The sequence below is a fragment of the Natrix helvetica genome (genome assembly GCF_964273705.1).
Source record: "Natrix helvetica genome assembly, chromosome: 5".
In the NCBI taxonomy this organism is placed as follows: domain Eukaryota; kingdom Metazoa; phylum Chordata; class Lepidosauria; order Squamata; family Natricidae; genus Natrix; species Natrix helvetica.
This window is the reverse complement of record NC_138551.1, coordinates 151,635,409-151,651,311: the sequence shown is the minus strand read 5'-3', so window position 1 is coordinate 151,651,311 and position 15,903 is coordinate 151,635,409. Positions and strand designations below refer to the sequence as shown.

The following is a 15,903-nucleotide window of genomic DNA, read 5'->3' as shown; positions in this document are numbered from 1 at the left end:
TCTGTGTGTGTGTGTGTGTGTGTGCGCGCGCGCGCGTGCGTGCTACGCCTTGGCACGGGGCCTCGGACTTTTCGCGGGAAGTGGGCAGAATGCTTGGCACGGCAAGGCTTGCCCTGGCAGCGTGGGCATGTCAGGCCATGCTCCCAAACACCCCCCACCCCTCCCCAATGGGGAAGCCAAGGGTGGGGGTGGGGAGTCAGGAGCCGCTCCCCAAACCACCTGCACGGCTGGGAGCGCCCCGCCAGCTGGTGCCCACTTCGCCCTGGGTCAAGGGCTGCCCCTCTGCAGAGGGGAGGGGGAAGGGCGTGGAAGGCCATGGGGGTGGAGGGTGAGTCCCAGAGGGGGCAATTGGACTCCCCCCTCCCCTAAAGTGGCTGGCGGGGGGAAATCGTTTGGCCTAACCGTGGTTTGTGCCAGTCTTCCTTTCTCTTTCTCTCCTTCCTTCCACTCTCCTCCCCTCCTTCTTCCTGTCTCCCTCCTTCATCTCCCTCCCTCCTTTTCTTCCCTCACTCTTCGCCTCCCTCTCCTTCCTTCCTTTCCTTATTCCCTTCCTTTCTGCTTCCCTTCCTCCTCCCTCCCTTACCCATCTCCCTTTTCTCCTTCCTCTCTCCCTCCCTTCCCTTTCAATCCTTCCTCTTCCTCCCTCTCTTTCCCATCTCCCTTTTCTTTTCTTCCTCCCTCCCTTCCTTCCTGCCCTCCTTCCCTTCCAATCCTTCCTCTTCCTCTCTCCCTCTCTTTTCCATCCTCCTTTTCTCTCCCTCCCTCCCTTCCAACCTTCGCTTCAAATCCTTCCTCTTCCTCCCCCTCTTTCCCATCTCTTTTCTCTCCCTCCCTCCCTCCCTTCCCTTCAAATTCTTCCTCTTCTGCTTTCCCACCTCCCTTTTCCTTTCTTCCTTCTCTCCTTCCTTCCTTCCTTCCCTTCCAATCCTTCCTCTTCCTCCCTCTTTCCCACCTCCCTTTTCCTTCCTCTCCTTTCTTCCTTCCCTTCCCTTCCAATTCTTCCTCTTCCTCCCTCTTTCTTTCCCATCTCCCTTTTCCTTCCTTCCCTCTTCCTTCCTTCCCTCCTTCCCTTCCAATCCCTCCTCTTCCTCCCTCTTTCCCACCTCCCTTTTCCTTCCTCTCCTTTCTTCCTTCCCTTCCCTTCCAATCCTTCCTCTTCCTCCCTCTTTCCCACCTCCCTTTTCCTTCCTCCATTCCCTCCTTCCCTCTTTCTTCCTTCCCTCCTTCCCTTCCAATCCCTCCTCTTCTTCCCTCTTTCCCACCTCCCTTTTCCTTCCTCTCCTTTCTTCCTTCCCTTCCCTTCCAATCCTTCCTCTTCCTCCCTCTTTCTTTCCCATCTCCCTTTTCCTTCCTTCCTTTCCCTCCTTCCCTTCCAATCCTTCCTCTTCCTCCCTCCCTCCTTCTGGGAGTTGAACACGCACACATACCCGTCTTAACGTTAGAAAGTTGTGCAACCAAAATTGCCAATCCCTGCCACGAAGCCACAAGGATAAGCCGTCCCGGAGAATCACAACAGTGTCATATTTGTGAGTCACGACATCCCAACGCATCCCCAAGGCCCTTCTCCTTCTCTTCTCGGAGGTCAACCATGTCACTAAACGAAGGGTGCTTAAGTCAACGACTTCTTGCCCTTGGCTACAGATGCTATTTGACAAGCGTTTCGAACGCAGAACCCCATTTCTCCCTGGCGACAAAAGTCAAATTGTTGTGCTTTGCAAAAAACCCACAAACAATGAGCCGACAATGAAGCTTCAGGATAGCAATTATTCCAGACGGGGGAGGCGCTAAAGCTGCCTTTTGACAGGTTGACGGGGAATAAAGCCGCATTGGCAAAGCGTTGACGTTTGGATGAATTAGGGAAGAAAAGAAAAAAAGTTGGATTTTCCCCACCACGGGGCTGCCTCCAGCGAGAGCTTAACGGATCATAATCCCAAGGAAAATTTCGAAAGGCTAGAAAACTTGTTGATTTAAAAATTTTGCACGGCAGAAATGGATAGAACGTCTATGGGAATGAAGGCGAGGGAAGAAATAATACCGGATTATCAAAATTTGGAATAGATGGTATTCCTTGGCTTGAGAGTAAACGTAAAACCTAAGGTATATAAAGGGTAAAAGCAGAATATATAGAGAGAGTATTTAAATCAGGAGATAACTTAGGATAGGGATACAATACAATACAATACAATACAATACAATAGTAGAGTTGGAAGGGACCTTGGAGGTCTTCTAGTCCAACCCCCTGCCTAGGCAGGAAACCCTATACCGTTTCAGACAGATGGCTATCCAACATCTTCTTAAAGACTTCCAGTGTTGGGGCATTCACAACTTCTGGAGGCAACTTCTGTTCCACTGATTAATTGTTCTAACTGTCAGGAAATTTATCCTCAGTTCTACGTTGCTTCTCTCCTTGATTAGGATATAGAGATAGAACTTTTTTGCAAAACAGGATTGTTACGGAGAATATGGAGAACCGATATGGAAAAGCTGTTACAAGTGTTTGTCTTTTGTTTTTTAAATGTTGGGAAAATGTAACGAATATTATTTTAAAAAATAAAAAATTCGCCTGATGAATGAAATTCATTTCATCCGATCCAAACAAACTAAAACTCGTCCGTCTCTCCTGTCTCCTTTTGAGGCATGCCTACAAAAAAAAAAACGTTGGGTTTTTAAAAAGGAGTTAAAAGCCAAACGCTGCCTTTGGATAGGCGCTTCACCGAGAGCCGGAGTTGCAAAGCTTAGCGCTGAGGACTAGAAGCTCGAAACGTTTTGACATCCTGAGGGCTAGAAGCATGAAACCTCTCTGCGCACACCGCCGTGCGTGCTTTTACAGTCCTAAGTGGGAGGAGGTGGGGGATAGGAACGATGAGAAGACTAATAGCAATAGTAGTGCAGACTTAGGGAATGGTTTGACAGTGGGGAGGGAATTCTTTGTTTAGCAGAGTGATGGCGTTCGGGGAAAAACTCTCCTTGTGTCTAGTTGTCTTGTATTGCGTTGTTTGGAGGGCAGAAGTTGGAGCAATTTATATCCAGGATGCGAGGGGTCTGTAGATATTCTCACGGCCCTCGTGCGGTATATAGGTCCTTAACAGAAGGCATGTTAGTAGTAGTAGACGTAATAATAATAAAAGTAGTAATAATAGTGAAAAATAATGCGAAAAATGGGGCTGGAGAGATTGCAGGCTGGAGAAATGAATCGGTCTTGGTTAATTCATTAGATACGGATTAATAGAGTTGGAAGGGACCTTGCAGGTCATCTAGTCCAACCCCCCCTCCTCCCAAGCACCATTTCTGACAGAGGGCAGTCCAGTCTCTTCTTGAAAGCCTCCAGGGCTGAAGCTCCCACAACTTCTGAATAACAAAATAATAACAGACTAACAAGAGTTGGAAGGGACCTTGGAGGTCATCTAGTCCAACCCCCCGGGGCCCAAGCAGGAGACCCTCCACCATTTCTGACAAATGGCAGTCCAGACTCTTCTTGAAAGCCTCCAGGGATGAAGCTCCCACAATTTCCAAAGGCAACTTCTGTTCCACTAGTTTAATTGTTCTCCCTGTCAGGAAATTCCTCCTTATTTCCAGGTTGAATCTCTCCTTGGTTAGTTTCCATCCATTGTTTCCTGTGGGGACTTCGGGGAATAGCTTGACTCCTTTCTCCTCTTTATGGTAGCCCCTCCAATATTGGAAGGCTGCTCTCCTGTCTCCCCTGGTCCTTCTCTTCATGTGAATTTTATTCCGATTTCCAGTATTCGCCTCTGCTGAAGAAGCTCTACTGTCAAATTGCAAAGACGTGTCCGATCCAGATTAAGGTCTCCACGCCACCACCTCCTGGGACGGTCATACGAGCGATGCCAGTATACAAGAAGGCCGAACACGTAACCGAAGTGGTCAAGCGCTGCCCGAACCACGAGCTCGGACGCGATTTCAACGATGGTGCGATTTTTTCCCCCCTTTATCCTTTATCTCTCAAACTCGTCTCTCTTTGCTTCTCTGAATGCGTTTTTTTAACGTTCGGGCAGAAGAGTTATCCGGTTATCAACATCATCATCATCTTTTAACATCATCATAATCCCTTGAGGGGTGGAGCCTGCAACTGAATGGAGCTAGCAGGGTGTTGAATGGCCAGATGCTATCCCTGTCACCAGAGTGGAGTTTTGTTCAGCAGATATATTTCTCATCGTTCCCAGAGAGAGAAATATCTGCCTCTACCTAGGATAGAACTCACAGCCTCCTCATTGTGAGGCCTGAGCTCTACCTCTTAGGCCACCGCACCACTCTAAGAGGCTTCCGGTTATCTGCCTTGTTAAATGTTTTAAGACTTTGGGGCGGGTTTTTAAAAAAAAATTGTTTAGGGACTCCTTAACCATCCTATTAAAGAAACAAATTCCTTGGGGAATTTGATGGATGGATAGATGGATTGATTGCTCTTTGATTGAAGAGTTGATAACTACGTCATCAATACGGCCGTCATAAATATGAGTCGGTGGCCCAGCATCTGAATTTCGATCACGTGACCGCAGGGAATGCTACAACGGGTCGTAAGTGTGAAAAATGGCTGTAGGTCACTTTCAGGGCCGTCATAACTTCACTAAACGCTCACTAAACAAACTGTATCTGTCCCCCGTTATAAAATGAGGACCGGGGACGCCTTCACCATTTTTCAGCAAAGAATATCTTGCAATCCCGCAAAGAGACATGGGGGAAAAAAGGGATTTTACCCCATGAGATATTAATATTCATAGTCATATTAGGTTAGAAGCATTTTCGTAGCGGCTGCCCCTGCCCCTGGATGGAGCCTCCATGGACAGGGGTAGTATAGCTGAAAGCAACCCTTTCTCGCAGCTTTGCGCATCCACTGTGAATGGATCCAGAACATTTTTTCCATTTTTCCTTCTTTTGCTGCGGCGCAATTTCCTTGTCAAGTCTGCAACTTTGCAGTAAAATGATTTTCTTGGTTTTTCCAGGCCTCTCGGCACCCGCCAGTCATTTGATCCGGGTGGAAGGCAACAACCTCTCCCAGTATGTCGATGACCCCGTGACGGGAAGGCAGAGTGTCATGGTCCCTTACGAGTCTCCCCAGGTGACGTGTCAGCTCTGCAAAGTGATGAGCTGCTTTGTTTTGCTCTTTATCCCCACCCCCGGCCGGGCTGCCCAAGGTGCTAGTCCTCTTGAAGGTTTGGGAGGCGGGGGGAAAGGATTGGCATTGCTCGGGGCCTGGAAAGCGGCGCTTTCAGGAATTTATTCTTGCAAACTTATTGCATCCCAAAAAAAGCCTTTTCTTTCCCTTTTGATGTTGAGCCAAAAAATTTAATTTTCATTAGCGGAGTTGATTTCTTTTGCAGGCAGTAATAAAGGTTAAAGGGAACAAATCCGCCGCCATCTGGTGGCCGTCTGAGTAACTGCAGCCAAGTCTGCAGGGTCTCGCTTAAAGGGGCAGAACCCGGCTGCAAAGCTAAGCAGGGTCAGGCTGGGTGAGGAGTTGGAGGGGAGACTTTTGTGTGTGTTGTGGCCCAGGAAAGTTATGGAGCTGCCCATCTCAGTGGGAGTCAAGCTTTAGTCTGATTTTACGACAGCCAAAAGAAATTTCCAGTTATATATAAAGCTAAGATTGGCTAAGTGCGCCCCCTGCTGGACTCCCCAGACATCGTGTTTGGTACACAGGTAGTCCTCGATTTACGACTGTAATTGAGACTTTTGGACCTAAGTCGTGATAATCACACGGCCGGTCGCCACACAACCACATCAGATTTTACAACCCTTTTTTTTTTTTTGCAATGGCCGTTAAGCAAACACTGTGGTCATTATGCAAACTCGTTGTTCACTAGGGAGCGACTTTTACTGGCAAAACAAATCCATTGAATGGTCATAGGACTGCGGGATGCCGCAAACCGCCTTACACGCAGGCCATTTGCCAGGTCCCCCAAATGTGCTCCCGTGAATCGAATCTGGCTCGCGAGTCGCCTTTTCCGGGGTCTGTCGTAACTTGAAACATTTGCTAAGCGGCCGGTCGAAAGTCGAGGGCTACCGGTAAAAACGAAAGGTGAATGTCGAATTTGAGAATTGCACAATCATTTGATATTCCCCTCCTACGGCAGCCCTTTTTAGACTGGGGCGGCGGGGGGGAGGTAAATCTGACACAGGACTCCAACTTACAACGGCAGGCAGTGTGGCCCGTAGTGTTGTGGCCCCTCCAGCAGCCGAATCAGAGAAGGAGGAGGTAGCATGGGACTCAGGGTCAGCATCAAGCCAACCAGAGAGCTCCAAGGGGGAAGAGGGAGTGGAGCTGGCAGAGAGAGGGAGGGCAGAGCCTAGGCCATCTGTTCGTCAGCCCTCAGATGGAGGGTCAACAGCCCCAGGTCTGGAGGTGGCTGATGAGGAAGAGGAGGAGCACTGGATCCGGTGCCTGATGTGCGGATATGCAGAAGGCAGAGAGGAGAGGAGAGCAATGGAAATCTATAGGCCGGTCCTCGGGACGGAAGAGCCATTGCTGCTAGTTAAGCTCCACCCTAGCTCTGGGGATCAAAGGCAGGGGGCAGGGATGAATAGATGTGGCAGAGGAGAGGAGAGCAGTGGAAATCTATGGGCCGGTCCTCGGGACGGAAGAGTCACTGCTGCTGGCAAAGCTCCACCCTAGCTCTGGGGATCAAAGGCAGGAGGTGGAGAGGAATAGATGTGGCAGAGGAGAGGAGAGCAGTGGAAATCTATAGGCCGGTCCTTGGGACGGAAGAGTCACTGCTGCTGGCAAAGCTCCACCCTAGCTCTGGGGATCAAAGGCAGGAGGCGGAGAGGAATAGATGTGGCAGAGGAGAGGAGAGCAGTGGAAATCTATAGGCCGGTCCTTGGGACGGAAGAGTCACTGCTGCTAGCAAAGCTCCACCCTAGCTCTGGGGATCAAAGGCAGGAGGCGGAGAGGAATAGATGTGGCAGGCAACTATTCATCTCCTGGCCAGACGGATTTGTTAGCCTTCAGCGAGAAATTTGGGGAGCTGGATCAGAACACGTAGCTTACCAATTCCGCCCTCTGTTCGGTTGGAAAATGAATCTCTCTCTTGTTTTATCTCGTCAAGGTGGGCACGGAATTCACCACCATCCTGTACAACTTCATGTGTAACAGCAGCTGCGTGGGGGGCATGAACCGGAGGCCGATTTTAATCATCATCACGCTGGAGACGAGAGAGTGAGTTCACCCCCCTTTGGTGTTCCCCTGGAGTCCCGCTCTGCAAGGCCATTGTGGAGATTAGAACCCGAGTGCCGTGAACGAATTCCTCGGGTTGAAAGGGGAGTTGATACGGCGAGGTTCCCATCAACGCGTCTTTGCCAGCCCTGTTGAGTTTTTTGTTTGTTTAGAAAACGAGATGCTTGTACGGGAAATTTTGTAGAATTTGGGGACCCCGTACCCCGTGAGAAATTGTGCAATGTTTGCATTCCACCTTTGACTGGGGAAGTTGTTTGATCCGCGTAAAAGTTTTACAAGGATATTTCAGATCTTCTCGATTTTCATGGTGTTTTTAAATTTTTGGAAACGGTGGTTTTCTTGGCAAGGTGTTTTCAGAAGTGCTTTGCCGTTGCCTTCATCCTAGGGCTGAGATGACAGTGGCTGGCTTTCATCCAGCTGGCTTTGTCCCCAAGGCGAGATTCGAACAGTTTCTAGCCTGATATGCCGTCACCACGACACGAAACTGGTTCTCTCGCGTGGCAGTTATAAAAACCCCAAATCCCAGCGGCCCCAAAGTCAGTCACAACAGTGGCGAGAAAGTCGTAAAACTGAGGCAAAACTCGCTCAACCAATGTCTCACTTTGCAATGGAAATTTGGCACTCAATTGTGGTTGTTAGTCGAGGACGCTGTTGTTTTCCCACAGTGGACAGGTTTTGGGCCGCCGATCGTTCGAAGGCCGGATCTGCGCCTGTCCCGGACGAGACCGAAAAGCCGACGAGGATCACTTCCGAGAGCAGCAAGCGCTGAATGAAAACGCCGCCAAGAACGGAAACCCCAATAAGAGGAGTGAGTTCTTGGATTGGGCATCCTGACCCTCTGAGGGTGGTTAGGGAGATGGGAGATGGAGTCCCATCATGGGGGAGAAAGCATCAGCTGAGGGTTAAAAGGTGAACCTTCTAGGACTGTGATGGAGCCCTCTCTGCGGGCACACGAGCCATCGTCCCAGATGCGTGCGTGCTTCCCACTGGCCAGCTGATTTTCGGGTCTCTGCTGCGCACATGGGAGAAGGATGGGGTGGGCTGCACATGTGGGGGTCGTGTGGGGAAGGGTGAGGTGCCCCCCCCTGAGCCTTTTTTTGGTCCGAGGAGGCTTCAGGGAGTCCTGCTGGGCCCAAAATGGGACGCGTGTGTGTGTGTGTCAGACGTGCATGCGCAGGGGGGGGCGCACTCACATTGCACTATGGGTGTGGAAAGCGCGCACACACACACTTGTGGCACAAAAAAGTGTGGACAAAAAGGTTAGCCATCACTGTTCTAGGATTCTGAATCACCCTACACATAGTAACGGATTCCCGCCCTGTATTAGTGTATTGGACTAGATGACCTCCGATTTCCCTTCCATTCTACGATTCTTAGTTTAGATTCCTCCCCTGGGCATGGGTTGGACCAGAGGTGGGATTCAGCAGGTTCTGACCAGTTCTAGAGACAACCGGTAGCGGAAATATTGAGTAGTTCGGAGAACCGGCAAATGCCACCTCTGGCTGGCCTCGCCCCCATCTATTCTCAGCCTCCCGAGTCCCAGCTGATCGGGAGGGAAGGGGGATTTTGCAGTATCCTTCCCCTGCAACGCCCACCAAGCCACGCCCACAGAACCGGTAGTAAAAAAAAAACACGTTGAATCCCACCACTGGGTTGGACTCGTTGATCTCCAAGTTCCCTTCCCTTCTAGGATTCCAAGCTTTAATTTGGATTCCTGGCCCTCAGGAGGGGGTTGGACTAGAGGACCTCCGAGGTCCCTTCCCTTCTGTGATGCTATGATTCTTCCCAGCTTTCAAACAGAGCCCGCAAAGTATCCCAGCGTTGGGCGCCGGGGTTAAGAAACGGAGGCACGGCGAGGAGGAAACGTATTACGTGCCTGTAAGTAGTAAATCTGCCCCAAAAGAAATCCCGTTGTTTACGCTTTTCAAATTAAAATAAAAATTTTTGCAGCCCGTTTCTTACAATTTAAAAAAAAAAAAACCCACCCTGAAAACGAAGAGATATTTGCAGATTGGGGGACCCGAGTGGGGGGGACTCCGCAGTTTTGTCTCCGGCACTCGGTCTTTCCAACCGCAGGCGGAGACCGATGGGAGCTGTAGTCCCTTCAGCTTAACGGTTCCCCTCTGCTTCTGCTTGGCTCAGGTTCGAGGTCGGGAAAACTTTGAGATGCTGATGAAGATCAAAGAAAGTTTGGAACTGGTTGAGCTGGTCCCCCAGCAGCTGGTCGACTCTTACCGACAGCAACAGCAGCAGTTTCTCCAGCGACAGTGAGTCCCGCGCAATCCCCCCCTTCCTTCGCCAACCCTGTCTTCTCGTTGCGACGAGGCACGGCAAATTTTGCAAGAGTTGGCGGGGAGGAGGGAGCCCCGCTGGTGGCCGAAATCTCATGTTTTAATTCTGTGGGTTCACTTCTCCTTACAGGGGTGGGCAACTGGCGGCCTCACAGCCCTGTCCCGCCCGGATCTTTGTATTGGGGGGGGGCTGCTCCTCTGAAACGCAACCGCATCGTATAAATCCTTCATTTCAAGTCTTGACAGTGTCCGAGAATCATTTAAAGCCGAACTGGGCACCTTACGGGTCCCAGGGCCACCCTGGGCTCTTTGGCTGTCCCTGTACAGCCAGCGTGAGCGTTAATTGGAAATTAGAAACAAAATGAAATAAGTAATAAAGGAGAATCTGTGTAGGTCAAGGTTGAAAGGAGTGGTCCTTGGTGCTCTCTGAGCATGGTGGTTTTCTTGCAGACGTTTCATGGCCCAACTAGGGAACATCATCAGTACTAGAAGGGAGTGGGGGTTGTGGAGAGGAGGAGGAGGAGGAGGAGGAGGAGGAGGAGGAGGAGGAGGAGGATGATAAAGAGGAGGAGGATTATGGGATCCTTGATGCTCTCTGAGCATGGTGGTTTTCTTGCAGACATTTCATGGCCCAACTAGGGAACATCATCAATGCTGGAAGAGAGGGGGATTTGCATTGGTAGCACTGAAGATGTTCCCCGGTGGGATCATGAAACATCTTCAAGAAAACCACCAAGCGCAGAGATCACCAAGGATCCCACAGTTGTCCTCCTCCTCCCCTTCTCTGCAAATCCACTCCCTTCTAGCACTGAGGATGTTGTCCAGTTGGGTCATGAAATGCCTGTGTTAGAAATTCTGTTTATCTATAGCACCACAGGGCAAACAGCACCGTCACCATGTGCTTTACTGCTCAACCATTTGAACTGTAACAGGAAACTCTTCCTTAGAACAAAAAAGCGTAGAGTATTTACCATAGATCCAAACTTTAAACACTACTACCATCTACTAGCTGAATACTACTGTAGTTGTTGCATACAAATACATTCCAACAATCTGCAAGGAAAAAAACAAGCTTAGAGAGCACCAAGGACCCCACCGTCCTCCTCCTCCCTCCCTCCCTCTGCAAATCCACTCCCTTCTAGCTTTGATGATGTTATCTAGCTGGGTCATGAAACATCTGCAAGAAAACCACCAGCCTCAGAGAGCACCAAGGACCCCTGAAATGAAATAAAGAGGCCACAGGGGGCAGGAGAACCTTCGGCCCGCTGGCGCCATGTGGCCCGCTTGGGAAAATCAATTATCCATATCCCTGGCTTACACGCAACTCCAGGTTCTCCCTTGGATTTCGCAGAGGATGGGCACAGCTCTCTCCAGCCGGGCACCACCTTGCCCCCTGGCATGTCTTGGGCTCACTCTCTGCTCCCTTCGCCCACAGGACGCACCTCCATTCTCCACCGTCCTACGGCCCGGTCTTGTCTCCCGTAAACAAGCTTCATCCAGGAGGCATCAACAAGCTACCATCCGTGAACCAGCTGGTGGGGCAGCCTCTTCAGCAGGGGCCTGGCGCGGGGCCAAACCTTGGGCCAATGGGTAAGACCTCCCCCCCCTTCAAAGGTATCCCCATAACTTATTTCACACCTGCCCAGCTGACGATTTCAGGGAATGGATGTTGGTTGAGCGCAAACCAGTTCAGGCAGTTGTGAGTTTCTCGTCCTTCCATCACGTCCACAAGTACAGATAGTCCTCGACTTACAACAGTTCATTTAGTGACCGTTCGAAGCTACCACGCCCCTGTAAGTGTTTTTCACACTTACGACCGTTGCAGCATCCCCGCCCAAAATTCGGACGCTTGGCACAACTGTATTTGTGACGGTCGTGGCGTCCTGGGAGGGTGTCCCAGGATCCCCTTTTGCGACCTTCTTAGACGCCAAGTCAAGGGAGGCTGGGAAAGATAAATCCGCTTAACGACCGGCTTACTCATTTAACTGCTGCTGTGATTCACTGAACAGTTGAGAAAGAGCGCAAAAATGGGGCAAAATTCATAGAATGAACGTCTCGCTTCCTAACAGACATTTTGGGGCTCACTTACGATCGCATGAGGGATGCAGTGGCTCAGTGGCTAAGCTTGTCGATCAGAAAGATCGGCAGTCCAGCGGTTCGAATCCCTAACGTAACGGAGGGAGCTCCCGTGACTTGGCCCAGCTTCTGCCAACCTAGCCATTCGAAAAGCACGTAAAAAATGCAAGTAGGAAAAATAGGAACCACCTTTGGTGGGAAGAGAACAGCATTCCATGCGCTTTCAGGAGTTGAGTCATGCCGGCCACATGACCACGGAGACGTCTTCGGACAGCGCTGGCTCTTCGGCTTTGAAACAGAGATGAGCACCGCCCCCTAGAGTCAGGAACGGCTGGCACATATGTGCGAGGGGAACCTTTACTTTATGATTGCAGGCAGAGCTTGGAAGTGCATAGCCGACATCCAAGCCAAATGCATTCATAAACAGAGGGATAGAATCAAGATCACGTGAAGGGTTAATACCACTTTATAAGGCCTTGGAAAGGCCACACTTGGAATACGACATCCAGTTTTGGTCACCACGATGTAGAAAAGATGTGGAGACTCTAGAAAGAGTGCAGAGAAGAGCAACAAAGAGGATTAGGGGACTGGAGACTAAAACATATGAAGAACGGTTGCAGGAACTGGGTATGTTTAGCTTAAGAGAAAGAAGGACTAGGGGAGACATGATAGCAGTCTTCCAATATCTCAGGGGTTGCCACAAAGAAGAGGGAGTCAAACTATTCTCCAAGGCACCTGAGGGCAGGAAGCAATGGGTGGAAACTAATCAAGGAGAGAAGCAACTTGGAACTGGGGAGGAATTTCCTGACAGTTAGAACAATTAATCAGTGGAACAGAAGTTGCCTCCAGAAGTTGTGAATGCCCCAACACTAGAAGTCTTTAAGAAGATGTTGGATAGTCATTTGTCTGGAACGGTAGAGGGTTTCCTGCCTAGGCAGGGGGTTGGACTAGAAGACCTCCAAGGTCCCTTCCAACTCTGCTATTGTATTGTATTCTATAATTGCAAGGAAAATGGGATTTGTAAACTTACCATGTTGTCGCGTTTTCTTTTCTCGATCTCAGGCCCGACTATTCTCAACAGCCACGCCATGCAGTCCAACGGAGAGATGAACGGGGGGCACTCTTCACAGCCCATGGTCTCCAGCTCCCACTGCACTCCACCCCCACCCTACAACCCAGACCCCAGCCTTGTCAGGTACGGGTGTGTGGGGGGGGGCAGCCCTTCTTGTCTGTTTTGACATCTACTGATCCAGGGATGGGACCCCAATGTGGTTTGGGAAGATGGGTTTTGTAGTGCTTGCCCAACTTCATCACAACCCCATTAGGATATCCTTCTGAACAGGCTGGCCGAGAACCTCAGAAGTTGATCTCATATTAAAAATAAACACGTATTTCTTTCGTTAGTTTCCTAACAGGATTGGGCTGCTCAAACTGCATTGACTATTTCACTTCGCAAGGCTTACAGACTCTTTATCACCTGCAGAATTTGACCTTGGAGGTAAAAGAATACACCTTTTTCGGAACGGTCTCCTGCTTGTGGGGGTGGCGAGGGGCTCACAGAGGGATCAACGGGGATGGAGAGGGGGGGGCGGGATCCCAAGTGGGATTGAAAAATTTCAGCAACCAGCTCTCTGCCCGGTTGCTGGGAAGGCGTGGCCAGGGGGCGTGGCCTAGTCGGACTCCTGCACCACAAAGGGAGGGGGGGATTTCACCCTCCCCAGGCTCCGGAGGTTTTCCTTGGGCCTCCGGGAGGGCGAAAACAACCTCTCCTCGGCTCCGGAGGCCTGTTTCCTGATTTCTGGAGCTACTGGAAGTTGGCTTGCATCGTGCTGGTGGGATTCAGCCAGTTTGAACTGGTCCAGGTGAATTGGTTGCTAATTTTGCAACTGTTTCATCGAATCGGTAGTTGGAAGGACTGGCTGGCCCTGCCCCGCCCCTCCCAGAGGTTGCACTTACGCAGGCCCTGCACTTATCTGGGCATGATGGATGGGCCTGCGTGGAGACTCTGGGGAGGGGCGAGGCCAGCCAGTCCTTCCAATTCCCGTTTCGGCCAACCAGTTGCAAAATTAGTAAGCGGATCACCCGAACTGTTTCGAATTGGCTGTATCCCACCAGCAGGATGCAAGCTATTTATTTCCCTTTCGAATGTTCCCTTCATGCCCTCTGGGGCGTCTGTCCCTCCGCATCCGAGGACTGGCCCATTTTGCAAAAATAAAAACCCCAATAAATTTATATCTGGTTGCAAATATGAATACAAGCTGCCTTCCCTGCTTTTCCATCTTTCCCCCTAACATCTTCCTTCTTCTCCTCTCCCCACCTGCCCCCCGGTAAAAGCAGCTCTTGCGGTCAGGAGGCCAGAGAATAAATTTGGACATTGGTTTGCAGATGGGAGGAAAAAAAGCTTGGGGAGGAAGGGAGGTTTGTTTGCCTTCTTTTTATTTCTTGCAAATATTCTTGAACAGAATATTTCTGGCTCGGGGTTGAACTGTGGGGTTCTTCGGTGCTCTCTGACCTGGGTGGTTTTCTTGCGGACGTTTTCATGACCTAACTAGGTAACATTATCAGTGCTAGACGGGAATGGAGGTTGTGGAGAGGAGGGAGAGGAGGAGGAGAAATGTGGGGTCCTTGCTGCACTCTAAGTTTGGTGGTTTTCTTGGAGACGTTTCATGACCAAACTAGGTAACATTATCAGTGCTAGAAGAGAGTGGGGGACAAGGAGAAGGAAGAGGACGAGAAGGAGGAGGACTGCGGGGTCCTTAGTGCTGTTTGAGCCTAGTGGTTTCCTTTAAGACATTTCATTATCCAACTAGCTAACATCATCAGTGTAAGAAGGGAGTGGGGGAAGAGGAGGAGGAGGAGACAGAGAAGAACTGTGGGGTCCTTGGTGCTCTCTGAGCTTGGTGGCTTTCTTGAAGACATTTCATTGCCCAACTAAGCAACATCATCAGCCCACTCTCAGTTATGACATGACCTATTTGAGTCCTGAAACGCCTGCAAGAAAACCATCCAGCTCAGGAAGCACCACAAGGTCCCCACAGGATGGAGATCTTGTCCTTTGGAGTCAATCCACGCCTTCGTCTCTCGGTAGGATCTCGCGGCCCTGAAGATCCCGGAGCAATACCGCATGATCATCTGGAGGGGCCTCCAGGATCTGAAGCAGGGCCACGATTACGGCGGGCAGCAGCTCCTCCGTTCCAGCAGCAACGCTGCCACCATCTCCATCGGGACTTCCGGAGAGCTCCAACGGCAGCGCGTCATGGAGGCCGTGCACTTCCGCGTCCGCCACACCATCACTATCCCGAACCGGAGTGGATCCGACGAATGGGCGGACTTTGGCTTCGACCTGCCGGATTGCAAATCCCGCAAACAGTCCATCAAAGAGGAATTTCTCGAGGGGGAAATCAACTGAAGGGGATCCTGGGGGCGGGGATGGATCTGGGGGGGCAAAGCCAGCTGGCCCATAGGCCTGTCGATTTGGGCACCAGGCCGAAGCCACCCCAAAAAAAGTATTCCGGAGAGGTTGCGGCGGTGGGACTTCGGCGAGGTCGTACTTTGGTATGTTGGTTTCGGACGCTGTCGCAGAAGGAAAGAGCAGCAAACTCGGGGGGAAATTGACGAAAACATAACATTTCCCTTTCGTATGCTGTCGTGCAAAAGTGCAACGGATCAGAAGGAAAGTTCAACCAGCAGAAAATCGATGAAAACTTGCATTTCATATTTCCCAAATCCCTCGGCGTCAATTTTGCGCTCTCAAGGACAGGAGAGGATGGGCTGGTTTTCGTTCCTGAACAATCCTCAACTTTTCTTCCCGCGATGGGCATTGTTTCTTCTCCGGCGAAAAACAGGCTCATCGCTCGTCAATATCCCCCCTTTTGGGTTGAAAAGGATTTAGAAACGAGGGGTACCGACCCCCATCCGTTCCCTCAACGGACTGCCAAAAAGTGTTTTTCTACAGTGCTACGTAGACTGAAAACAACGACAACAGAAAAGCTGTGTATAAGTCGCTCAACAAACCCAAGCGACGCTTGCATTAGTTAGGTTCACCCTTTGCTCCGCTCGAGCAGACATACGCTGTACATAACTGTATTTAATCACTGTTGTAAGGTTTATGTAAGCTATTTTAAGATGGACGTGGCTTTGTCGACCATCAAGATTTTGACCATTTGGGGTTTATTCCAGGGGGGTCTCCTAACTTGGCAACTTTAAGATTTGTGGACTTCAGTGTCCAGAATTCCCCAGCCAGCAGCAAATGGCGGGAATTCCAGGAATTGAATTCCACAAAACTTTGCAACTTGTGGACTTCAACTCCCAGAATTCCCCAGCTAGCCGCAAATGGCTTGCTGGGGA

At 50.5% G+C, this 15,903-nt stretch overlaps 1 protein-coding gene across 2 annotated transcripts in view; it reads left to right on the top strand.

The window, feature by feature from the left end:
- TP73 (tumor protein p73) overlaps nt 1–14,965 on the top strand; it is a gene marked incomplete at its 3' end in the record, with an annotated part of 57,334 nt that extends 42,369 nt beyond the window's left edge. For both annotated transcript variants that reach the window (XM_081954948.1, XM_081954949.1), the window contains 10 exons: nt 3,741–3,927; nt 4,959–5,074; nt 7,062–7,171; nt 7,855–7,997; nt 8,979–9,067; nt 9,332–9,456; nt 10,916–11,070; nt 12,619–12,751; nt 12,961–13,054; nt 14,645–14,965. In XM_081954948.1, the coding sequence (XP_081811074.1) occupies nt 3,741–3,927; nt 4,959–5,074; nt 7,062–7,171; nt 7,855–7,997; nt 8,979–9,067; nt 9,332–9,456; nt 10,916–11,070; nt 12,619–12,751; nt 12,961–13,054; nt 14,645–14,965 (1,473 nt within the window). The remainder of the gene's footprint in view (nt 1–3,740; nt 3,928–4,958; nt 5,075–7,061; nt 7,172–7,854; nt 7,998–8,978; nt 9,068–9,331; nt 9,457–10,915; nt 11,071–12,618; nt 12,752–12,960; nt 13,055–14,644) is intronic.
- Nucleotides 14,966–15,903: the final 938 nt, after the last annotated feature.